This window comes from Notolepis coatsorum, assembly GCF_963971535.1.
Source record: "Notolepis coatsorum genome assembly, chromosome: 12".
NCBI classification, from domain to species: Eukaryota; Metazoa; Chordata; class Actinopteri; order Aulopiformes; family Paralepididae; genus Notolepis; species Notolepis coatsorum.
The window spans coordinates 64,275,104-64,301,004 of record NC_140176.1 but is presented as its reverse complement, the minus strand read 5'-3'; the positions used below and the strand labels follow the sequence as shown (position 1 = coordinate 64,301,004).

General features: G+C 44.3%; 1 protein-coding gene across 1 annotated transcript in view; it reads right to left on the bottom strand.

Moving 5' to 3' along the window:
* Nucleotides 1-1,055: 1,055 nt before the first annotated feature.
* The window catches only part of LOC311238450 (cadherin-6-like), an 82,002-nt gene continuing 57,156 nt past the window's right edge, over nucleotides 1,056-25,901 (bottom strand). Inside the window, 7 exon segments of the mRNA XM_084326517.1 lie at nucleotides 1,056-2,595; nucleotides 11,499-11,750; nucleotides 13,017-13,134; nucleotides 13,871-13,992; nucleotides 14,579-14,715; nucleotides 20,237-20,490; nucleotides 25,685-25,872. Coding sequence (XP_084182643.1) covers nucleotides 2,093-2,595; nucleotides 11,499-11,750; nucleotides 13,017-13,134; nucleotides 13,871-13,992; nucleotides 14,579-14,715; nucleotides 20,237-20,490; nucleotides 25,685-25,872 — 1,574 coding nt within the window. The 3' untranslated portion in view covers nucleotides 1,056-2,092.

Below are 25,901 nucleotides of genomic sequence, written 5' to 3'. Positions count from 1 at the left end.
AGTATCAACTTATAATATGAGTTCCACATTAGCATTTCATGTTAGCAGTTAGCGCTTCCCGGATGACAATGTGGCCAGCTGGGCAATCATGACCATGATAGGTTCCCAGGATTATCTGCGTCACACGGGCGGCTCAGATTTTGAGGAAATACGGAGAAACACCCACCCTCCCCTCCAGTGAAAGAATGAAAAGGGCGCCCTGGTGAAAATTCGGCACAAATGACAATCTGTATAGTCAAAGTCATGCCTCTGAGAGGAATTAACTGTAGAATGGAGGGGACTTAATGGAGTCTGGTTCATGCTTGGTTGGTGAACTCCAGCTACATATAAAACATCACTATTATTTGTCGTCACCTCATTTCTACAGCCATAGACATGGTTCTGCCGACAAACTCATTCGTCCGGTTGACATTCAGCTCGAAAAGGAACTATTTGGTATTTCACTTCACCCCACAGTAAATACATGAAGCTACGAGGAGATGAAAGGTAGATTATTTAAAAAACCCACAGTCCTTTAGCACAGCATCGCGTAAGCTTTTAGCATTAGCCGCTTATCGACGGCACATTTGACCTAAGCTAACCTCCGAATTAACTAAGATGGATGCGGAACGCAGCGGCGTGTTGTAACTCAAAAGAGAGAATATCGCCGTAGTCCAGACGGTGTGAAGTAAACCCACGCTGGAGTCGGGGGACCATAGAGTGTGCACTCCCTATCTACACACATACAGCCAAAAGTGCTACTCTGCCATTAGAGGCACATTCAGGAAAAACCTGTTTTCTACCCAGAAGACAAAACTGCTTCTTCCTCATTTTGAGCAAGGAAACTATAAAAGAAGAAGAAAGGGTTATTATTTTAGTTTAGTTTATTATGTCACTGGGTAGCGCATGGTGCCAAATGTGGAAACTTTCAGTGCTGCCGACATTGAGTTGAATGGGATCGGCCATGTCTTAAACGGGGTACCTCGGATGTCAGAATCATCATCAATGTGTTGCATTGTTAACTAGCTAACGTTTGATATAACGCTGATGTATATTTCCTCAAATAGCTTGTATATCTTGCTTCTCCATGTATCCCCCCATAGGCTTCGATACAAGAACTGGCACCAAGCAGAGCATAGAACGCAGGTGTTGTGACGTAATGACCCTTCCTTCTTTTATAGTTTCCTTGATTTTGAGATTCAGCGGTGGTCGGAACACTGCATTACTGCCACTTAGTGGAAGGAGCGATCGGGCTCTGTAACCTCATCACAGAATAGATCGGAGCCTCTAGGTGGGGTATACACAGTCGATTGCCCCCCTACACAATGTTGGGGAAGAGGGGTCATCTGCCCGACATGGCAGCGGGGCATGAGGAAGTGCTCACTCTATGTACGTCTAAGTCGGGGGGGAAACGGTGAGCACAAAGCATGGTCCTGCCGCTCACCGTCTTGCACATGACTGTGGATAAGAGGCCAACGCGAGGCAGCCCAGTGCTCGAGAGGAGTCATTTTGGACGATAGAAATATCTAGAAAAACAAAAACAGAACTGTACAGCGTATTTGTATCATATTACCGTACGTACACAAGCTAAGATAGAACTCACAATATGCAGCATATTTTTTTTTTGTCCCAGAAACACTGAAAAATACATAGGCATATCTGTCGGTTTTACAAAACTGCTCGTTGATTGTGTCCATCACGGGGCAGCTTTTGAAAAAGAAATGTAAGTTGGTATAGATATATTTTGGGGCGTTTCATGTACACCCATAAACACAAAAAGTCTCAACACAAAGTCTTTTTTTTGTTTGTTTAGTTTTGTTCTTTCTCCGTAGTCCCGACTGCCCTTGCGGAGACGTAACTAACACTGACAGGACACACGGAGTCTCCATCGGGTCACCGGGGGAGCGACTGGACAGTGATCAATGACAGTAAAAGAGCACTTGTACAAACAGTGCCTGTGCCGCTTGTCCTTTTGTTTTGGCCACACATGCACCTGAAATGTTCACAGTACCGTGTGTGCGTGTGTATGTATGTGTGTGTGTGTGTGTGTGCGTGTATGTTTGTGTTCCCTTTTCGGATTTTCTCTCCCCCGTCCCTGCATACCGGGCTCTCGTTAGGAATCCCTGTCGCTGTCCTCGCCCCCGTACATGTCGGACAGTTTCTTGAAGCGCGGCCCCCACTCGCTCAGGTAGTTGTAGTCCTGGTCGCCCTCCGTGGTGACCGACTCCAGTGAGCTGAGGGACTCTGCCGTGGAGCCGTTGCCCTCGTAGGCGTAGGTGGCCAGGGAGTCGTAGGGGGGCGCCGTGGGGTCGCTGTCGTTGTCCGTGAGCCGTTGGTTGATGAAGTCCCGCACGTCCCCGTTGTGGTCCCGGGCCTGGGGCAGCGCGGGCCGTCGGACCGGAGGGTAGAAGGTCTCGGGGACGATGTCGCGCCGCTGCTTGTTCTCCTCGATGGCCTCCGGGTTGCGCAGCGTGCCGATGTCGAAGGCCTGCGTGTCCTCCTCTCCACCGCCCTCGTCGTTGTAGCTCACCACGTTGTCCCGCACGTCCTCCTTGGAGATGATCAGGGGCTCCTTCTTCCGCTGCTTCCTCAGGGCGGCGAACAGCACCACAATCACTACGAGAGGAGAAGGAACAAAACAGCACCACGATCACTATGAGAAGAGAAGGAACAGAACAGAACCACAATCACTACGAGAGGAGAAGGAACAAAACAGCACCACAATCACTACGAGAGGAGAAGGAACAGAACAGAACCACGATCACTACGAGAGGAGAAGGAACAAAACAGCACCACGATCACTACGAGAGGAGAAGGAACAGAACAGAACCACGATCACTACGAGAGGAGAAGGAACAGAACAGCACCACGATCACTATGAGAGGAGAAGGAACAGAACAGCACCACGATCACTATGAGAGGAGAAGGAACAGAACAGAACCACGATCACTACGAGAGGAGAAGGAACAGAACAGCACCACGATCACTATGAGAGGAGAAGGAACAGAACAGCACCACGATCACTATGAGAGGAGAAGGAACAGAACAGCACCACGATCACTACGAGAGGAGAAGGAACAGAACAGAACCACGATCACTACAAGAGGAGAAGGAACAGAACAGAACCACGATCACTATGAGAGGAGAAGGAACAGAACAGAACCACGATCACTATGAGAGGAGAAGGAACAGAACAGCACCACGATCACTACGAGAGGAGAAGGAACAGAACAGAACCACGATCACTATGAGAGGAGAAGGAACAGAACAGAACCACGATCACTATGAGAGGAGAAGGAACAGAACAGAACCACGATCACTATGAGAGGAGAAGGAACAGAACAGCACCACGATCACTATGAGAGGAGAAGGAACAGAACAGCACCACGATCACTACGAGAGGAGAAGGAACAGAACAGAACCACGATCACTACGAGAGGAGAAGGAACAGAACAGAACCACAATCACTATGAGAGGAGAAGGAACAGAACAGAACCACGATCACTACGAGAGGAGAAGGAACAGAACAGAACCACGATCACTACGAGAGGAGAAGGAGTTGGGGGGGGGGGGGGGGGGGGGCTTTTGTTGTTAATTTGACCCCCCTCTCCTTGCTGCTCTGAAGGCTAGCTATTATCTGAAGGCTAGTTATTATCTGAAGGCTAGTTATTATCTGAAGGCTAGCTATTATCTGAAGGCTAGTTATTATATTTTGGGAATTGACAGTGTGGCTGTGTCGAATTAATGAGAGACAGACCAGAGCTCACAAGGTGAAACATGTTGTCATGACTTTTCTGTCCAGTGGGCCTGTGCTGCTTAGTTTAGGAATAAAACATGGTCAACAGGATTACTAGATGTTGTGCTGGAGGTCAGAATAGTATTGTGCCTGTTAAAGGGGCAGTTTGTCCAAAATTCAACTCTTGAAATCAACCGGAGTGCTATCCAGCTAGTTTGGCTTGCTAGAATGGCACTCGGCTTGTGGTGCTCAAAGCACAGAAAGAAAAAGACATTTGAAAAACTCAAAAGCAATGTCTCTTTCCAAAAATCATTACCCGGTTACTGATAATCCATAGACCTTATCGTCGCTGGCGGAATAAAACCTTGTGACTCCAAAAACCCAACTTTTCAGGAGATGAAAAAAACGAACACAGATTTGAGGGCGAATAGAGTTACGAGGTTTAGACAGATGATCGGTTTAATGCTTTCCCATTGTTTAAACTTTGTAAAACCACACACACATATGGAGGATGATCTACTGAGTTGATTTATTAAGGCGAGACACTACAGGTGAATAGGGTAAAAAATTTAACTAATAGATATCACAATGAAACTTCCCCAGTTGATTACTTATATTAAGACAAGACTTTTTTGTATTACAAGTTTTATGAAATTGTATGTTTAAATATGCAAATGAGGCATGGTCTACTTAAATATGCAATAATTTGCATATAATTCCGGGACAGAAATCTGAACATTGGATAAAGCCATTTTCAAAATTATAGTGGTTGACATATTAGAGCCAAAGGTTATTACAGAGGGGATTTTGGATATCTCTTTTTATCACTCCATAAATCAGAAAATACTCCATTCAGTCCATTTTTATGGTAAAATTCCATATTTCGCCATGTTTTTAGGAATAAAATGTGATATAAATCAGGGTATGAATGCGATATCAACAAACCCTTCTGTAAATACCTTCAGAACATAGATATGAATAGAACTGGAAGGTTTGGTGTATGTGAGTGTTACTGAAGTGGAGATTTCTGGCTCAGAGTATGAGGAAAAACTCTTAAAACTCATTTTTGGGAAAACGCCTTCAAAGTTCTGTATTGTAAAATGCCATACTTTTTTTTTAAACAGATATTTACAAACACAATACCTAATCAAACCATTAGTAATAGACAACCTAAACACATGCCTGATAACTGAATAATAATAATAATGATGTTATTGAACTGAACAGAACTACACACAGGCTACAAACACTGTAGTACAGTGTAGTACCCCCTAATAGGCAAAAGATATTTGAATAGATATCACTATGAAACTTTCCCAGTTTGTTATGTACATATAAACTAAGAAAAAATATATTGCAAGTTTTCAGAATTGTATGTTTATATATGCAAATGAGGCACTTCCCCATTAACACTTTGATTGCCTAAGGCTAAATTCATGATATACCATCCCTTGCCAGCTCTATTTGTCTATGGAGAAGTTCCCCTTCTTTGCAGGGCTATAACATTTTAAATTCTATTGCTAGATTGCCATTATTAGGGCCCATTCAAGGTCCTATTTATGTATTGTTCATTGTGTAGCAACGTTAAACTTTTTCATTCACATATTCATAATAAAATATGGTCTAAAGTATAAGTATGTTTTCATCTCTTTCTGCAGCTTTCTCCAGAACGTGATTTATAGCCCCAAATGCATTATATTGATGATGAAATACAGTTTGGTAGGAATCTGTGCGAGATAAAAAATTTCAATTGGACGTACTTCTAGAAGTTTCTACGTATCATCTGATGATGACCGGATGGGCGGGGGATCGTTTATAATTCTGTGGGCAGCGTTATATCATTCATCTAGTGTGGGTGATATGATCATCAGAGCAGTTTATATCGAACACGTTCAAAAATAACGCTGAATCTTACCGTATCTTCCTCGCGCCGTTGGACGATAAGCGTGGAACTGAAATATTCCTATTATGGGATGTAGAAATACGCGATCTATTTCCAGGTTGTATAATAGTATATACGTCCAAATCATGTTGTTTATCGAGTTATTGGCAACGGATCGCTATGTATTGTGTCGAGATCGAGTCCCGGGACCTATAGAGAGTGCCCGGAAGTAATATGGACGATCAGCACTTCATCCACATGACTTCCTGTTTGGCGCTTCTGCCGATCGGCCACCAGAAGGCGCTCTTGAACCGCTAGAGGGTTGAGAGGAGGCCACCACTCTGTCTCAGGGCTGCGGAGGAAAAATATGATTTCGATCACAGATTTTTGAAATATTGATATTAAAGACGAGTTACGGCGTCCTCGGCAACTTGAGCATGGCGGGGAAGGACGCCTAAACACGTTTTCGGCACTTAAAGTGTTAAATATGTGCACATTTATGGATGCAATAAGGCGAAAAGAAGTAAAATAAACAACTAAATGTGTGTTATTGACGTTTTATTGTCACTAGTTTCATAGAAGACATGTTTAGGAAGCAAAATATAACAAAATCTCAAAATCAACAAAAAAAGTATATTTGCCTATTCACCTGCAGTGTCTCCCCTTAAAAGAAATGCAGTTACAAGGTTTTCTTCCGACGTTATATATATATAATTTGTTTTAGCCCCTTTAAGATGACAATATCACATTGAATCTCTTCTGTGTTCCACTTTCATCTTACCAGGTGAGGTCAAACTTGTCAAACTATAATAAAGTTACTCTGTTATCGTTTCCATTTGCATGAGTCTGCCTTGAGCCTCACAAGCGCAGTGTTTGAACATGCAAGGTAATTCAATTCACTCTACCGTGGCTGTGTTTGACATCATCCACTGGAAGGTATTTCATATAATGTACTACTGCAGCCTCATGGAAATTGGAAACTATTACCGTTAAATCCAATCTTCACTGGAAAAAAAAGAGGTTCATGCTGAAATCTTTGAAACAACAAGTAGTGGGAGCATTGTGTGGTAAATAACAATGTGTGTGTGTGTGAGTGTGAGAGAGAATCCAAGGGCCATATTTATAAAGATGTACTTCAATTTCACTTCTCAACATGTGCTTGACGCACACTATAAAAAAGTCTGCTTTACACACACTATAAAACATTTGTTTTACAAATATATATATATAAAATGTGCTTTACACACACTACAGGTACTGTATATACAAAATGTAAAGCGTATTCACTACTATCTGAAGGCTAGTTATTATCTGAAGGCTAGTTATTTGCACGTGACACATTTCCATTCTGATTGACAAACTAAATTGGTTTTGATAGTTCATCAGTGAGCTGGATGCAATCCTACCTGGAGGGGAGAGAAAACGGTAATCTATTCCCCCCCCCCCCACCCTGTGAGCTGTGGTGTTCCACAAGGAAGCATACTAGGACCGCTACCAGTGGCGGACTGGCCATCGGGACGAATCCCGATGGGCCGGAACCAAAGTGGACTGGTCCAAAAAAAAAAAAAAAAAAGAATGCACATAAAAAAAAAAAAAAAAAAAAGGAAATTGAAGGGAATCGAACTAGCCAGCAACGACCCGTAGGATCCACAGCCATGCAGCCTTGCCAATTGAGCTAGTTCTGGATACAGAATAAGGGGCGGTTACTGGCATATAATGCTGCCGCGACGGAGCTCCGCTCTGCTGCTGCCGCGTCGCCGCGGGGGCGTGGCTAGACGCAAGTTGGGCGTGGTTAGACACAAGTTGGTTGCCTTTAATATTTAGGCGTGTGGGCCAGTGTGTGGGCCAGTATGTGGGCCGGTGTGTGGGCCGGTGTGTGGGCCAGTGTGTGGGCCAGTGTGTGGGCCGGTGTGTGGGCCGGTGTGTGGGCCAGTGTGTGGGCCAGTATGTGGGCCGGTGTGTGGGCCGGTGTGTGGGCCAGTATGTGGGCCGGTGTGTGGGCCGGTGTGTGGGCCAGTGTGTGGGCCAGTGTGTGGGCCACTAATGTGGGCCGTAGGGTTGCCACCCGCCCCTTAAAATACGGAATTGTCCCATAATTGGAAACTAAAAGATGCGTTCCGTATTGAACTGATACGGGACGCCCTTTGTCCCGTATTTTAAGGTTGCCAGTTTAGTGAGAGAAATAAGCCAGCCGACCTACAAAAACAAGCAAAATTGTGTCCAAAAGTTGCGGAAAATAAACAGACTTGGCAACTCTGGTATGATGGGCGTGCGCTCAGCAGCTCACCGACCAATGAGAATTAGCGCTTTCACATTGCTAAGAAGAGTTCTGTGCCGTTGTGCCAATCCTCCGTCTGCACGCTGCGTGATTTCTTTTCGAAGACGCTTTGAAAATGTCTACAGCAGACACTGTGACTCCACCGCGTCCTAAAAAGACAAAACGCCTCCAGAAATACAGACCTGAGTGGGAAGAGGCAAACCACTGGCTTGATAGCGTGCGTCAGTGGAGATGTTTACAAAGCAAACTGTAAAGTATGTAGGTGTTTTCTGTGGCGCATGGTGGACTGACTGACATCAGACAGCATGCCTCAGGAGAACAATATTCCCGAAATATAAAAACGCAAAGGACCCAAGCACAGGTGTCACAGTTCTTCATAACTGAAACAGCTACGCGCACGCTCGATGATAGGTGTCCCTTATTTCTATTGGTCAAAGGTGGCAACCCTAGTGGGCCGGTGTGTGGGCCGGTGTGTGGGCTGGTGCATCTGAATGTCCCGGGCTGAATTTATGTCCCAGTCCGCCACTGACCGCTACTGTTCCTAATTTATGCAAATGACATGTCATCAGCTTGTGACTGCAACTTGTTCCTGTTCGCGGACGACTCAGCCCTGCTGGTCTCTGACAAGAACAAGTTACAGGTTGAAAAAACCCTCAGCTCGGAACTCGGCAGAATCTGCACCTGGCTCGCTGACAACAAACTATCATTACACCTGGGTAAAACAGAGTCCATTCTCTTCGGTTCAAATAACAAACTCAGCAAGACCGACAGCTTCTCAGTTACAGTGGGTGACAATATTGTCACAAGGAAAGATGAAATTACATACCTAGGTTCCATCCTAGAGGCAAATCTTTCCTGTGACAAAATGGCATCCAATGTAATAAAAAAAGTCAATCAACAAACTAGATTCTTGTACCGGATCTCCTCTCTGGTAAACAAGAATACCCTGAAGACTCTGGCAGGAGCACTCATTCAAGGGTACTACGACTATGCTTGCACCTCATGGTACCAAAGCACCTCAAAGGCGCTAAAAACAAAACTACAAAAATCACAAAACAAACTGGTCAGGCTACTGCTTGACCTTACTCCTAGAACCCACCTCACCCCTGCCCACTTTGACAAACTAGGATGGCTTAGAGTAGACGACAGAGCACAGCAACTTGCAATGGGCCTGGTCTACAAGATACACTACACGACTAAGGTACCCATGTACATGTCAAAATACTTCCCAAAGGTCAGTGAATACCTACCACGCCCACAACACCAGAGGGAGCTCCACAAATCATGTTAAACCCAGATTCGGCTCAAACAAGGGACTAAACACGTTTCGCAATTATGCCACATCAATGTGGAACGCCCTACCCACAGCTGTAAAGGAATGTGAATCACTACCCACTTTCAAAAACACTCTCAAAGAGCACCTACGACTGCAATTTGAAACTGGCCCCTGTAAATGTCCTAACGCAACCCCCTCCAATGTACAATAAATGTCCTATTAAACCCAATAATACACAAGACCCTCTTCTTGGGACCAAGTAAGGCTTCGTCGATAATCCAATGTACAGTTACCCCCACCCCCCCCCCCCACCCCACCACCTCCAATGTACAGTACCCCCACCCCACCCCACCTACCCCCCCCCCTCCACCCCACCTACCAACCTCCTCCAATGTACAGTTTCTTCGTCAAATCTATATACTCTCTTTTTTAGACTATTTTTGTATCACAAACAGTACTGTATTTGTAAATCTGGTATGTCATAAATGTATAGATGTAATAATAATAACCTAAAAAAAACCTCCACATACAAATTTATTTGGAATAACAAACCACCACGTATAAAAAGATCCACCGCACAGAGAAATAAAGCAGATGGTGGCATGGCATTTCCAGATTTTTTCCTATATTTTAAGGCGTACTCATTAAGTCCATTGACAACATGGTTTGACTCCCAAGCATTAGCATCTTGGAGGAAAATAGAAGAAAACATAGTAGCCCCACATAGACTGAAGGACATAGCACACACTAAACTACCAATCAAGCACTGTGAACGAAAATTTGGCCCCATAATTACTCATGCGGTCCGGATATGGCGTGAATCACAAAAAAGAAATCCTAACCCACAGGAATGGCACAACCATACTCCCTTATTCAATAACAATGCTCTCTTAATTGGAAAACGACCTATAAGATTCCCTATATGGGAAAAGCAAGGCATACACTCATTAGGGGATATTTTTAACAAACAGGGTTTTTGTAGTGATAAAGAAATATGCAAAAAATTTAATCTCACCAAGTCCACATGGCTTTTTCACAAACAGTTAGAGCTATGTTTGAAGTCTCACGGTGTTCCATTAGACAGACCAATTGAACACCACAGATACCACAAATTCTTCTACTCAAGAGAGACATCGAGAGGTTTTGTTTCAGAATTTTATCATCAATTACTAACGTCCTCGTATGAAACCCTCCAACTTGACTCTGTCTGGAGGAGGGATATACCAGACCTGGAAAATGACTTTGATTGGCAAGGAGCCTGGGCAAATGTCCGACTTACATCAAGGAACCCGGATCATCAACAAATCAATCTTAACTATATTCACAGGACATACTTGACTCCTATAAGACTGTGCCGAATGGGGCTCAAACAAGATTCCAAATGCACCCAATGTACAAATGGGGACGAAGGGACATTTATGCACATGTATTGGGACTGCTCACCAGTTAAGGCATTCTGGAAAGATGTGACCCAACAAATATCAAAACTCGTATCTTGGAATATACCTGTACACCCCTCGGTATTGCTGTTGAATGATGTTTTTGAGTTTGCAGTGAATCCACAGCTAAAGAGATTGGTTTTATCGGGTATCACAGTAGCCAAAAAGCTGATCGCATCACGCTGGTTTCAACCGGAAAAAATGTGCCGTAAAGTTTGGTTTCTTACATATCTCGATGTAATTTACCATGAAATATCTACAGCAAGAATTCTGGGTCTCAATGAATCCAAAATGTCAATGTGGTTAGAAGTGGTGGAGAGAATAAAAGCTAGCTTATAATGGTAGTGTCTGGTTAGGTGCGAGGGATAGTGGAGGTACTTCTCAAGGTGGGGTCCGGGAGGGGGGGTTTCGAGCTGAGCATACGTATGTAGGGTTTTTTTTTAGATAACAGGTATTATGGGTATATCTTATATAAAACAACTAACCAAAATGTGATCTCATTGGATGTGCCCTGACAATTAATGCTTGTATATCTTATCGTGTGTTGTCATGTTTGTTTATATGTTTGTTTTAAAAAAGAATAAAAAAATAAAATACAAAAAAAGATGTAATAATAATAATAATAATGGATTGGATTTATATAGCGCTCTCCGTGACACCCCAGAGACCCCAGAGCAGTACTGTCTATCTGTATGTCATGTATGTCATATATGTTATGATGAATTGAAAATGGGGGACTCTGATGTAAACAAGACGAAAGTCTTTCTCTGGTCTGCATCCCCTTAACAATTGTGTGTATTGAGCTGTACTGTATTGTACCCATTCTGCAATCTGTTAATAAAATGTTCAATCAATCAATCAAGCAATCAGTGAGAAGGACTCGGTTCGTCTCTGGTACTACTACTTACTGAGCAGGATGATGACACAGAGCAAGATGGCCACCAGAGCTCCGGTGCTGAGCCCCGCCCTCCCTGTCAGTGCCTCTGCGTTACACAGCTTCATGTTGCCCTCGCGGTCGCAGGTGCAAACCCTGACGGTCAGCGTGCTGGTGCTGCTCTGCATGGGGAACTCGCCGTCGGAGATGACCACGGGCACCAGGTAGACGCTCATCTGCAGGCTGCTGTAGCTGTTCCTCCTCGTCAGGATCCACGCTGTGTTGTCTGTCGTCAGTAGACAATAAAGTTAGTTACTATACACGCTGTGTTGGCTGTCGTCAGTAGACAATAAAGTTAGTTACTATACACGCTGTGTTGTCTGTCGTCAGTAGACAATAAAGTTAGTTACTATACACGCTGTGTTGTCTGTTGTCAGTAGACAATAAAGTTAGTTACTATACACGCTGTGTTGTCTGTCGTCAGTAGACAATAAAGTTAGTTACTATACACGCTGTGTTGGCTGTCGTCAGTAGACAATAAAGTTAGTTACTATACACTCTGTGTTGTCTGTCGTCAGTAGACAATAAAGTTAGTTACTATACACGCTGTGTTGTCTGTCATCAGTAGACAATAAAGTTAGTTACTATACACGCTGTGTTGTCTGTCGTCAGTAGACAATAAAGTTAGTTACTATACACGCTGTGTTGTCTGTCGTCAGTAGACAATAAATATAGGCAATGCAATCTGATCTGAATATAAAAAATATGAGAAAGAAATTATAATAACAATATAATTAACTATGAATATAATAATATGATAAAGTAAACAGTGTAATCAAAGGTGCAGATGGTGGTCTGTATGCCCTATCAGTTGTATTATACGTTAGAATAAATATGGGCAATAAATAATTAGAATCTGAATATACTATGCGTAAAATAGTAAATCAGGCGTGGTAAAGTTTAACAATGTAGTATTAGGCCCGACAGGGCCCTGTACCGGGCCGAGATTAATTTCACGTCATAAATAGATCAATACAGTCCGTATGAATTTTTTTCAAATATAGCCAAGAGTAAAGACCAGTACTGTTTCTACAAAAACACTGTAAATCATCTGCCCTTTATTCATTTGCTTCTTTTGTACACTTGATCTCAAGAAGGTGCTGAATGAGCTCAGTGGCAATTTTTCACATCTACACGGTGTTATTCACCGCCAAAGATGGAAAAAATAATAATAATAATAATTGATATTCTCCTTTGGTTCATTACAATTTACTCAAGCCCAGTAACAGACACAATATTCCTGACACTGGGAATACATTCCCTGGGGTCCTTAGATGTCTCTAGAATAGATAACAATAACATGCAAATGGGCCTTGTAGAAGTGGAGCAATCTTCCATTCACTTGGGTATGTACTTTTAGGCAGATTTTCTGAAAATATGGCTAGGGCTTAAGAGGTTAAATGCAGCTCATGAGAACATTATTCTGACGACAAAAAACGGTTTTCCCAGAGGGCCCACGAATGTCAGTCGCTGAAGTGCCATCGAGGCTCACCTTTGTTATCACGCACAGAGAAATTAGCCTTCCCAGACACATCCTGCGCCAGGCTGAAGAAAAAGCGGTGTCCACTAGTGGGTTCATCAGGGTCTGTGGCGCTCACGGTCTGTATCCGCTGAAACAGCAAACACACAGTGATGTATTAACATGCACACAGCGGTCTGCATACTGGCAAATATAGCCCCTTAATGTCCCTGATGGGGATTGTATGTTTATATCACTGATCTATTAGAATAATGTTCTGTAATCATACTGTAGATCAGTGGTTTATAGCGTGTGCATCTTCACATCCAGATCACACATATTCTTGTTTACATGACACAATCTACACAAATATCCTTTTAGCAAGGAAACTATGAATGAAGGAAGGGTCATCACGTCAGAATACCAGTGTTCTATGCTCTGCTTGGTACCAGACTTTGGTGTCTGTTCTATTGAAGCCTATGGGAGATGCATGGCTAAGCAAAATATACAAGCTATCTGATGAAATATACATCAACCAGTATATAAAACGTTAGCTAGTTGACAATGCAACAAATTGCAGATGATTCCGACACCCGAGGTAATAATAACCTCATAAACGAGGAGACGGCTGATCCCGTTCAACTCAATGTCAGCCGAACCGAACGTTTCCACACTTGATGACCCTTCCTTCTTTTATAGTTTCCTTGATTAATAGGATAATACAAATACAAACATGAAAATGGAAGGGGAAAAAAAACACAACAACAACAGCAACAAGAAAGAGAAGGTGTTTACTAATTGCCCTGTTTAAACGGAACCGGAGATAATTCCCGGGAGAGGTTCAGGCGAAGCCATGGTTACACTGTGTTGTCCAACGCCACACCAACCTGATTAGCCTTGGCGTTCTCGCAGACAAACGTCTCGTAATTGGTGGCGAATGTGGGCGCGTTGTCGTTGACATCCAGGACTCTGATGTGCACCGGCACGCGGCTGCTCTGTCTGGGGTTGTCTGGCGGGAGCGGCATTCAAACACAAACATGTCAGTGGCCTTGTTCATTCAAATAAAAATAATACAAATGTTGTACTTGCATCTTCAACTTCTTCTCTGTGAAGAAGACTGAATAGAGCCGTGCGCACACTTTCGATACATTGGAAATGATGTGAGAGGAGCACATCAAAACACACAGCACATCCCCACAAGGCCAACATCCTACATTCATAATCAGTGGTCGATTTTTTTCTTCTCTCCATCGCAAAGCGGTGATATACCATATCTATACGCTCGATCTCGAGCCGGGAACCTTTTGATGTCACGTTCAAGATTTATAAATCGAGTAGCTCTAATCATGTGGACTTCTACCAATATGTTTGGTAAATTTTATCATCTATCATGTGGATGCTATGATCTAACTGCGGTTTGTGGATCGTAGCAAATACATAATCAAACACGTATCTTTATGTACTTTTGTGAGTACTAAACAACTTAATGTTGGTGTGTGTGTGTGTGTGTGTGTGTGTGTGTGTGTGTGTGTGTGTGTGTGTGTGTGTGTGTGTGTGTGTGTGTGTGTGTGTGTGTGTGTGTGTGTGGTACTTACTGAACTCTGTTGCGATGATAGATATGTTGTGCCAGGCGCTCTCCTCTCTGTCAAGGTCCCTAAGGATGAACACTGACCCATTGCCCGCGTGGACGTTGAACACTCTGTCCATGTCTGTCCGCCGATCAATAGAGTACCTACACAACACACACACAAACACACACAGACACACATAAGGAATCGCACGCATGCGCTGTGGCCCGTCTAGCCATCTATACAGACAGCTGTGTACTCAGTGGGTTCACCTAGAGGTATGCTGTAGACACTGAGAGCGGTCTGGATCCTCTGGCCCTGTTTCATACTCGCTATGCGCTGTAGAGAGGAGCGCTCCACCATGCTGTCTGTGTGCTGGCGAAGAGGGACTTAATAACTGTTTACACACGCACACACACACACACACATGCATACACATACACACACACACACACACACACACACACACACACACACACACACACGCACACACACACACACACACACACACGCATACACACACACATACACGCATACACACACACACACGCACGCACACACACATACACAGACACAGACACAGACACACACACACAGACACACACACGCACGCACACACACATACACACAGACACAGACACACACACACACGCACACGCACACACATGCATACACACACATACACAAACACATACACAAACACATACACATACAGTACACATACAGTACACAGACACATACACAAACAACCCAACAGGTTATCCAGTTGTGTAGTTTTTCCTCTGCTTCCTGGACCAGTGCAATACATCAATGTGATTAATGGAGTAGCAGCCATCAGGAGGGGCAGCGCAGGAGGAAGGAACCCCCCCCACCACCACCACCACCACCACCACCACCACCCGCCACTCCCGGAGGGTGGGCCGTAGCTCTCAGCCTCTCTCTTCTCCCTGCCTCTCCACCACCAACTCTCCTTGTTGCTTCTCCTGCACAAACCGTTTTACTGTCCTTATCTAAACACCCGCCCACCGCCACCGGCAGCACCGCGCCACTCCGACAGTAAGTATGAACTCGTTAAATCTGCAGTCGCCGTGGGTCCGCTAATTGCTTTTCTAATATTCCCAATAATTCAGTCGGCCGGGCCGTGGCAGGGCCCCTCCCCTGATTAACGGCGAGGAGATAACGGGGCGCCCGGTCCTGGGCCAGGCAGCCAAAGTGCTTCTCTCAGCAGGCATGCGGCTGGGCTGAGTGGAGGTCACGCAGGATCGCTGATGAACGGGGTACTGCCCTGTCTCCCTGCCGCTATCCCGGGGCGGGGGGGTTCATTCTTAGAGCACTGTAGTTACTGTGTGTGTGTGTGTGTGCATGCAAGGCCATACGGTGTGTGCATAATGCCACAATGCAACGCATGCATGGGCAGTGTGTGTGTGTGTGTGTGTGTGTGTGTGTGTGTGTGTGTGTGTGTGTGTGTGTGTGTGTGTGTGTGTGTGTGTGTGTGTGTGTGTGTGTGTGTGTGCGCGTGTCTATGCGTGTGCGGTAGCGAGTGGTGCAGGCTAATAAAGATAGCCATCGCTAGGCCTTTCCAGCGTGAGGCAGCCCCTCGATCAGCCCTCTAGCCCTGCAGCCCTCCTCCCTCCCTCCTCAGCTTTAAATGCCACAGGGTAGGTACCTCCAGATGATCGGTGATAAAAGAGAATGATATCATATTTGACACCAGCAATAAAGTGCTGGAACTTCAACCTTGAAAATCAACTCCCACAGCACATCATAAAAATGAAAAAAATGAAAAAAGTCTTAAAGAACACGCACACACACAGACACACATACACACAAACGCCTATTCATTCAATGCCATTACACCAATTTAATAGAGTACTTACTGTACCCTCAAGAGTTCTAGGCACCCCAGTTAAGGCTGTGAAAACATTATTTGTTTACCGGAGAAAGATCTGACCTTCAATTGAATTAAAACTGTTCAAAGAACGTTTCTTTTATCATGTAATAATTATTTTGCTCAAAAACATGTGTGTCACAACCATTAGCACCAAATTAACTCTTATGAACAAAATCTAATAGATGCATGAATATGAGTCTTTGGGAACTCTTAACACTTTGATTACCACTGGTGAACATGGTAAAACGTGGTTAAATGCCACCACCCACTTCAATGATAGCGCTGTGAACGCATAATCTCTGTCTTTAATTATGGCTATGTGTCTAATCTGCCCGTCGTTTATCAATGACTTGTTTGCAGTCAACATTGTAGAAACGGATTGTTTTTTAATCGGTTCATTTCTGTTTTATAGCATTTTGAAAAGCCCTCGTTTTTCAGGAAAATATATAGATTCCGTGATAAACGGCATTTACTGGAATATTCTGGCATACACAAAAACTGTAATTTTTCGGCCTATTTATGAATCGTTTTCAAATAAACGCTAGATTATCGATAGTATATGTGTACTTATGCATGCTATAGAAGCGGGCTGAAATATCGATTCTCTTATTTCCTGATCAGCGCGCACACACAGACACACACACACACATATGGGACACATTGATATATCTGTGAAAAAAGCTCTGATTACCCCAAGACTGGTAAAATAGATTCCTTACCTCAGATCAGATGTTATCCAAAAAGATTATTCCAATTCCTGATCACCATTCCAAATATCGATCGCGTTTATTGATTCAGCGTTGGGTACTGTAAATATATATTCCAGGCGTTTTCCGGGCCGGCGATCAACTTGGGTCTCTTCAGTTGGCTTGACGGAAAAGTAAAATGAGGAAACTGCCCCCCCCCCCTTCATCAGTCTAAACTAACGGGGTGCAGTTACACAGGGAGAGACGATATGGGGTGGTATCTTCCCAATTGAGCTCAGAGAGACTCTGCAACACTAGCGTGAGGCTTGATTGATGAAATATGAATTAAAATCGGCAATAAATAAAAATACGACAAACAAACGCTATATGTCGTTGGCGGCACTCAACTGGCGGCATGAACTAACGACTTATAGCGTTGTTGGCATCTAAAGTGTTAAGTGGTCATTCATGATATTATTGTGTCTTCCCGACTAAAAAAGCAGAGACCAACCCTCCTCGAAACATTTGAATGGGACTTCAAATGTAGGAACATGCCAACATTATGTGAAATGTGCTTACTGTGCTTACTTGTCAGACAAGAAGATAGATACCAATCTCTCAGATCTCCTCTGCGTTCAGTAGAAAGCTATCCAGTTGCAAGGTAGCCTAGCTTAGCATAAATTAATGGAAGTGGACCTGGATCAGTGGTTGATCTAGCTGTTGGTCAAAAACACCTCTCCCAAGGGCAATCGGGTGGTGTAGCGGAGATTGCGCTCGTCACCAATGCAAGAGGCTGCTGTCTCGACTCCCGGAGTCAGCATTGCCTGCGGCTTGGGCCGATCGTCATACTAACTCGTTTGGCTGAGTTAGCGGGAGGGAAGTCGGGGGTGGTAATCTGGCGTTGTGGACAGCGACGCCTACAGGTCAGGTCTGGGCGCCTGCTCAGCGAAAGGCAGGAAGTGGTGAAGGCAGCGTGACCTCCCACGCGTTACGCTTCACCAATGAGAGTCCTCGCTGCCAGGTGAAAAGAGAGCCGCTGGCTGTCTCCGCATGTGTCGGAGGAAGCATGTGGTAGACTTCAGGGTTCCCTTGTACCGACCAGTAGGGGGAACATGCGCATGATGACCAGGTAGGGGAGGGGGGGAATTGGCATAACGACTCAAATTGGGATGGGGAGAAAAGCATAGAAAATCTGGCAGAGAAAAAGAGGATAATAAAAAAAAAAATTAAATAAATTCTCCCAGAGTTTTAAGATAGGCTAGCTGATCCATATCTCCTTCCATTCATTTATGATGAGCTAGGCTAGCTTGCAGACGGATAGCTTTCTACTAAACGCACAGAGAGGAAATTGGTATATATCTTCTCGTCTGACTCTGGAGAAGACAGTAACCACATTTCCCCTCATTTGAATAGTTTTTTTTATTTTAATTTATTATCTTTTTCCCCCTCTATCTTTTTTCCGATTTTTCTCCCATCCCACTGTTAGTCGTTATGCCAATTCCCAACCCCCTTCCTGGTTGTTGCGTACTTCCCCCTACTGTTGGTCCGAGAGGCCCGAGACTGTCACATGCTTTCCTCCGACGCATGTGCAGCCAGCCGGCAGCCAGCCTGGCAGCTCAGATGAGGTGAGAACTAACCCCCCTGAGTCGGTGAGTCGTCAATAATGGAGAACGTTACAATATATTTCTTTTTTTGGCTCGCCATCTTCTAACATTACACTCTGTAACACCATATGTAACACCATATTTCTTGGCTGCTCGACAGTTGTTTGAAGCGCTTTGCACTTTGTGCTGCTGTGTCTTGCTCTCCGTTTCAGTACGCAGAGCGCGGGCATCAAAGATGATCCACAAGTATATGCACATTGCACACATGTGTGTGTGTGACGTGTGTGTAGCTTTTCTTTTTCAGCTGTCACTGCAGGCTGTGTGTGTGTGTGTGTGTGTGTGTGTGTGTGTGTGTGTGTGTGTGTGTGTGTGTGTGTGTGTGTGTGTGTGTGTGTGTGTGTGTGTGTGTGTGTGTGTGTGTGTGTGTGTGTGCGTGCGTGCGTGCGTGCGTGCGTGCGTGTGTGCGTGTGTGTGCGGCTCAAGGATCGGACTCAACGCCCACGAGAAGTGGCACCAGCGGCAGCGGCGCTAACCCCCCCCACCCCATCCCTGGAGCAAGCGTCATCATCGAACACGATGGACAGCTAAGAGAGCGTGTGTGTGTGTGTGTGTGTGTGTGTGTGTGAGTGTGTGTGTGTGTGTGTGTGTGTGTGTGTGTGTGTGAGGGAGAGGGAGACACAGAGAGAAATACATTGACTCGCTTGGGGAACTTGGTGCGATCTGTTGTTGTGAATGTATAAGGACATTTAAGCATCTAGACCCCAAAAATAACACTACGTCCCTTTATTTTTTTCTAAGAAAATAACCCTGTCTTATATATAGGGGGCGACAGTGGCTCGGGAGATAGAGCAGTCGTCTGGTAATCCGGAGGGTTCCCGGTTAGATTCCCGCTCCTCCCGGGCAGCGTGTCGAAGTGTCCTTGAGCAAGACACTTAATTACTCCTGGTGAGCAGGTGGGCGCCTTGTATGATCGCCTCTGCCGTCGGTGTGTGAATGTGTGAGTGAATGGGTCAAATGCGAGGAACAAAGCTTTGGGAAAAAAGCGCAATATAAATGCAGCCATTTACCATTTATTTATATATTCGGCACAATACTGTAGTGCAAGGGTGTAGGTTAGGTTTCAACATTGAGGGGGACACTTTAAGCGGGCGGAATGGTGGTCCACCCCCAGGAAATATTGAGCATCAAACACTTTTCAAATTGTGCCATTTCTGCATCAATTCATGGTGGAAATCTGTATTTATATACAGGAAAAGACAACCGTCTGTAGGGGTGTCTGAAATTGTTGGTTAATGTATCGTCACTGGTAGGAAGGATATATAAATGCTTCTTTGCTTTAACTTGTTACCTGTTCTGGGAAGGGGGTTTCATATGAGCTATATTTTTGGAGGGTGACAACATTACTATTTAATTGAAGGGTCTCCTGAATCTACTCCTATTCTGTAGTAGCTTTGTGTCAGAAGGCTTTGGGATCTGGCAGGAACACAAAGCCCCGGTCCAGTACCTGACAAGGCTGCGTCCCACGTCCGGGTCGGCGGCGCTGACGGAGCCGATGATGGTGTTGGTGGCCGCGTCCTCCTTCGCCTCCATGACGTAGCTGGAGCGCTCGAACGCCGGCGGCTCGTCCACGTCCTCCACCAGGATCTTGACGGTGGCCTCGTCCCTGAAGGGGCCCGCGGAGAAGAAGCGAGGGTTGACGTGGATGTTGTCCACCTGCACCCGCAGGCTGTACTGCCGCTTCCTCTCAAAGTCCAGGGGCTGATGGGGGGCGACAGAGAGGGAGAGAGGAGGAGAGGTAATGGAATACCGGGCATCATTGCTGATGGCGTTTTTACTTTAAACTGTGTTCATTTCACCCGGGGAAGGTTGACTGAGCAGCAGCGTGGTAGTTCTTTTTCAGCAAACCGGTTTCACACTCGCACAGTTACACACACACACGCCGCGCGCGCACACATTCACACCTGAGAGCTGTGGCCCCGACAACGGGACGACCAACAGAGTCCTCTGCCGTTAGCCAATGAGCAGCTCCACTGGAGGCGGAGGAGGAGTTGCGGATTCAGCGAGTTACTCAAGGGCACCTCCACGCTAGTCGTTGAGGGAGTGGAGAGCAATCTCCTCCACCCCCCAAAAAAGAAGAAAAAAAGAAAAGGGGGGCACAAGCCTGTTTCTTTAGCCTCTAGTCTATACTGTAACTATGTTTCTTTAGCCTCTAGTCTATACCGTAACTCTGTTTCTTTAGCCTCTAGTCTATACCGTAACTCTGTTTCTTTAGCCTCTAGTCTATACCGTAACTCTGTTTCTTTAGCCTTTAGTCTATACCGTAACTCTGTTTCTTTGGCCTCTAGTCTATACTGTAACTCTGTTTCTTTAGCCTCTAGTCTATACTGTAACTCTGTTTCTTTAGCCTCTAGTCTATACTGTAACTCTGTTTCTTTAGCCTCTAGTCTATACTGTAACTATGTTTCTTTAGCCTCTAGTCTATACTGTAACTCTGTTTCTTTAGCCTCTAGTCTATACTGTAACTCTGTTTCTTTAGCCTCTAGTCTATACTGTAACTCTGTTTCTTTAGCCGCTAGTCTATACTGTAACTCTGTTTCTTTAGCCTCTAGTCTATACTGTAACTCTGTTTCTTTAGCCTCTAGTCTATACTGTAACTCTGTTTCTTTAGCCGCTAGTCTATACTGTAACTCTGTTTCTTTAGCCTCTAGTCTATACTGTAACTCTGTTTCTTTAGCCTCTAGTCTATACTGTAACTCTGTTTCTTTATCCTCTAGTCTATACTGTAACTCTGTTTCTTTATCCTCTAGTCTATACTGTAACTCTGTTTCTTTAGCCTCTAGTCTATACTGTAACTCTGTTTCTTTATCCTCTAGTCTATACCATAACTCTGTTTCTTTAGCCTCTAGTCTATACCGTAACTCTGTTTCTTTAGCCTCTAGTCTATACTGTAACTCTGTTTCTTTAGCCTCTAGTCTATACTGTAACTCTGTTTCTTTAGCCTCTAGTCTATACTGTAACTCTGTTTCTTTAGCCTCTAGTCTATACTGTAACTCTGTTTCTTTAGCCTCTAGTCTATAATGTAACTCTGTTTCTTTAGCCTCTAGTCTATACTGTAACTATGTTTCTTTAGCCTCTAGTCTATACTGTAACTATGTTTCTTTAGCCTCTAGTCTATACCGTAACTCTGTTTCTTTAGCCTCTAGTCTATACTGTAACTCTGTTTCTTTATCCTCTAGTCTATACTGTAACTCTGTTTCTTTGGCCTCTAGTCTATACTGTAACTCTGTTTCTTTAGCCTCTAGTCTATACTGTAACTCTGTTTCTTTAGCCTCTAGTCTATACAACTGTAACTCTGTTTCTTTAGCCTCTAGTCTATACTGTAACTCTGTTTCTTTAGCCTCTAGTCTATACTGTAACTCTGTTTCTTTAGCCTCTAGTCTATACTGTAACTCTGTTTCTTTAGCCTCTAGTCTATACCGTAACTCTGTTTCTTTCGCCTCTAGTCTATACTGTAACTCTGTTTCTTTAGCCTCTAGTCTATACCGTAACTCTGTTTCTTTAGCCTCTAGTCTATACTGTAACTCTGTTTCTTTAGCCTCTAGTCTATACTGTAACTCTGTTTCTTTAGCCTCTAGTCTATACCGTAACTCTGTTTCTTTAGCCTCTAGTCTATACTGTAACTCTGTTTCTTTAGCCTCTAGTCTATACTGTAACTCTGTTTATTTAGCCTCTAGTCTATACTGTAACTCTGTTTCTTTAGCCTCTAGTCTATACTGTAACTCTGTTTCTTTAGCCTCTAGTCTATACTGTAACTCTTACGATACTGTATTTGCACAAAGTGTGGCATTTATTACTATTTCCCTCACGTACATGGTCATCATCCCTTTACGGTTTGCATTTGGCTTGTGGAGATATAGCTGTATTTAATATACTGTAGCGCAGTATATCACATGCTGTCTGTACATACCTGCACATAATCCTTTTTACATATCTGTATGACTACGACCATACTGTCTTTATACCTGTATCACTGTACATATTGGTATTACAACTTTGTACCTGATTAGCACTGCACCCAGTAGTACTAATCTATATATTTTATACCCAGTTTAATCACCTGTACATTGTATATTGCTGTTGCACTTTATTGTTACATTTACACTATGGTTGGATGCCAAACTTATTTGTGTTGTACTGTGTTTGTGCTGTATAATACATTTTAATCTAATCTAATCGAATCACATGTATGTATGTGGCACTTTGGCCGTTTCATTTTCTCTCAGGCTGTGACATTCGATGTTGTCACATTTAAACATCAAATCCAGTAGTTTTTTCCCTTTTTAATCACCAACAAGTAACGACACGTGTGGTGTGATTTCTCCTTAAACCGCCATGCGAGCTACATTCCCGACACGTGTGTGGTGTGATTTCTCCTTAAACCTTCACGTGAGCTACATTCCCAACATTAGTCCGAAGCGCATCGTCTCTTACTGTGAATATCCTTCAGATGACAATGCATGATGTCCTGTGTGTTGAAATGAGTCATTCACTGGAGAGAAATGCTAAGATACGCAACGCAGAAGGAGATGATGACAAAGGTTGATGACAAAAACACTGTACGAAATCACTGCCCACAAATACATTAAAATGTGTACAAAGCATGTATTACTCGCTATTACAACATGACGTTGTTTAAAATGTACGCAGAAGCGGTAACCTAGGAATAGATGGATGATAAAGAAAAGATATTGCGCAAACATATTAGTGAGGAGATCAGGTGACGTGGTTTTGATTGACGGTGAGTCTGACCTATCGGGGGTCAGTCTATCCTTCAGTGAGTGATAGATTTATTTCCCATTCAAATTGGCGCCGGATGCAGTACTTGAGCAGCAGATTGATGCCTAGTAGAACTAGATTACCCCCAAGAATGAGCTTGATGGATTAAGTTCATTAGGAACTGCTGGGGCTTGTTTTAAAGGTCACAACCACAGCTTACCTTGCAGTGTTTCGAACTTTTGTTTTTACCTATTTTGTGACGACAAAATAACGCTGCAAAGAGTCATTTCGTGCGCGGCCATACAGTCATATGTCAATGGTAATGTATTAAATGTATACTGGCGGAAGAAAACTCCAAAAACCCAACTTTTCAGGAGATGAAAAAAAACGAACACAGATTTGTGGGCGAATAGAGTTACGAGGTTTAGACAGATGATCGGTTTAATGCTTTCCAATTGTTTAAACTTTGTAAAACCACACACACATATGGAGGATGATCTACTGAGTTGATTTATATAAAAAAAAATGTAAATGGAGTTATGATAAATAAATGTAAATGGAGTTCTTCCGCCAGCGGTAAATAATTGTTCTCATATTTTTATATTCAGATACAATTTTATTGCCTACATTTAGGTATTTCTACTATTACCCTGCCCATACCTGTACCTCCCCTCCCCCCTCCCCCATGCTGCTAAGATGCCCGAATTTGCCCAAGGGGGTCAATAAAGGAATATCTTATATGTCATGTTAAAAACACAGAGCAGTGCTTTCAGGTGTAGTCGAGGGCGTGGGGCAGTGGGCTTCTTTAGGCACAGCGGGTGCTCCCTGTCACCCTCACCTTCCATCGGGGTCTTGACGGCCTTCCAATTCCGCCCCCCCCTCTCCCGATCAGCTGTTCTTTGAACGTTCATAACTTTTGAACTGTTTATCGTAGAGAGTTGGAGGGGGAAATCCTCCAGTCGACCAACGCTCGGCGCTGGCACCACCGGTCAGCAATAAGATCAGCACCTTGACCTGGCGGGTTAACAGTGATAGTAATGTGTTTTATTGGCGACCAGTGGTGGTGGCAGCACCGAGCGTTCGTTGAGCTTTCCCAGAAAACCACAGAAAAACATCTCTGCTGGAGGATTTAAAGACTATATATAAAGACTATAGAGACCTCTGAGAGAAAAGGGTCATTTTATACTGTATCTCAGCAGTGGCTTGTGTGTTCACCCCACCAGCCTTTGTCAAGACTCTTTGAGCTTTCTGTTGACCCCTTTGAAAACACAATGCAAACTTACACTAATTAGTTAGAACAAGTTTTGACGTGACCCTCAGATTCTGCAGCTCGTTATAGAGCTTTGTACATAATGTAACGCATACAGAGCTCGTCAATAGAGCTAGACTCAGAGGGAGCGTTTTCTCCTCAGGAGGAGACATTATACACTCCGTACGTTATGGAGGAAGGATGCCCGATCGATCTTTCAAATAATCACTGACAGCATGAAACCTCATCTGGAACAAACAGTTTTCTAATGCCGTCAATAATAATTTGATATGACTCATTGATTGCGCTGTGTCTCGTGTTAAGGGGGGCAGTTGCATGATGTCAATAGAGGAATATGTTGCTTCTGAGCGAGCGAGGCACGACCGGGCGCTCTTCCACCGCAGACGAGCCCATTTAATTAGTGCGTTTGGAATACATTTTAGAGAGGGTAGGAGCGGCCGCGCTACTCCCCAAACCCACCCCGCAGCCCCCCCGGCCCGGCTACAAAAGGCAATTATGTATCCTGCCATTCAATGATGACATGATGGGATGGATCGATGGAGAGCCGCAGAGAGGGGGGACCTTGATAAAGCAACTGTCAGACGCTGCTGAATACATCAAGAGACGCCACCGTGCACCGCTGGATATGGAGATCCATAACCGAGCATTAATGTTTCTCCACTGGCCTGTGTGGTGCGGGACAAGCTCGTTGAATAGAAATGTACCGGGGGACCTAGGGCGGCTGGGTTTTATTGTGTTGGCGTCTGTCTAGTGTGAACATACAAACTATTTTGTTTTTCCCACCTTGCCAGGCGAATATATACAGTGTCATAACCGTCACCGTCGATAACGTGGGAGGGATTTACCCTTCAGAGAGAGAGAGAGAGAGAGAGAGAGAGATAGAGAAAGAGAGAGAGAGACACTGACCTTCCTCACGGTGACCATGCCCTCCTGTGTGCTTTTATTGGTGGAGATATCGAACATGCCCTGGCTGTCGCTGCTGATGACCCGGTACTCCATCTCCGCGTTCTCGCCTATGTCGGCATCCACGGCTCGGAGGAGGCCCAGCACAGAGCCCAGCTCAGCGGACTCTGGGACCCTGAACTCATACAGGCCTGGAGGGAGGGAGGGAGGGAGAGAGAGA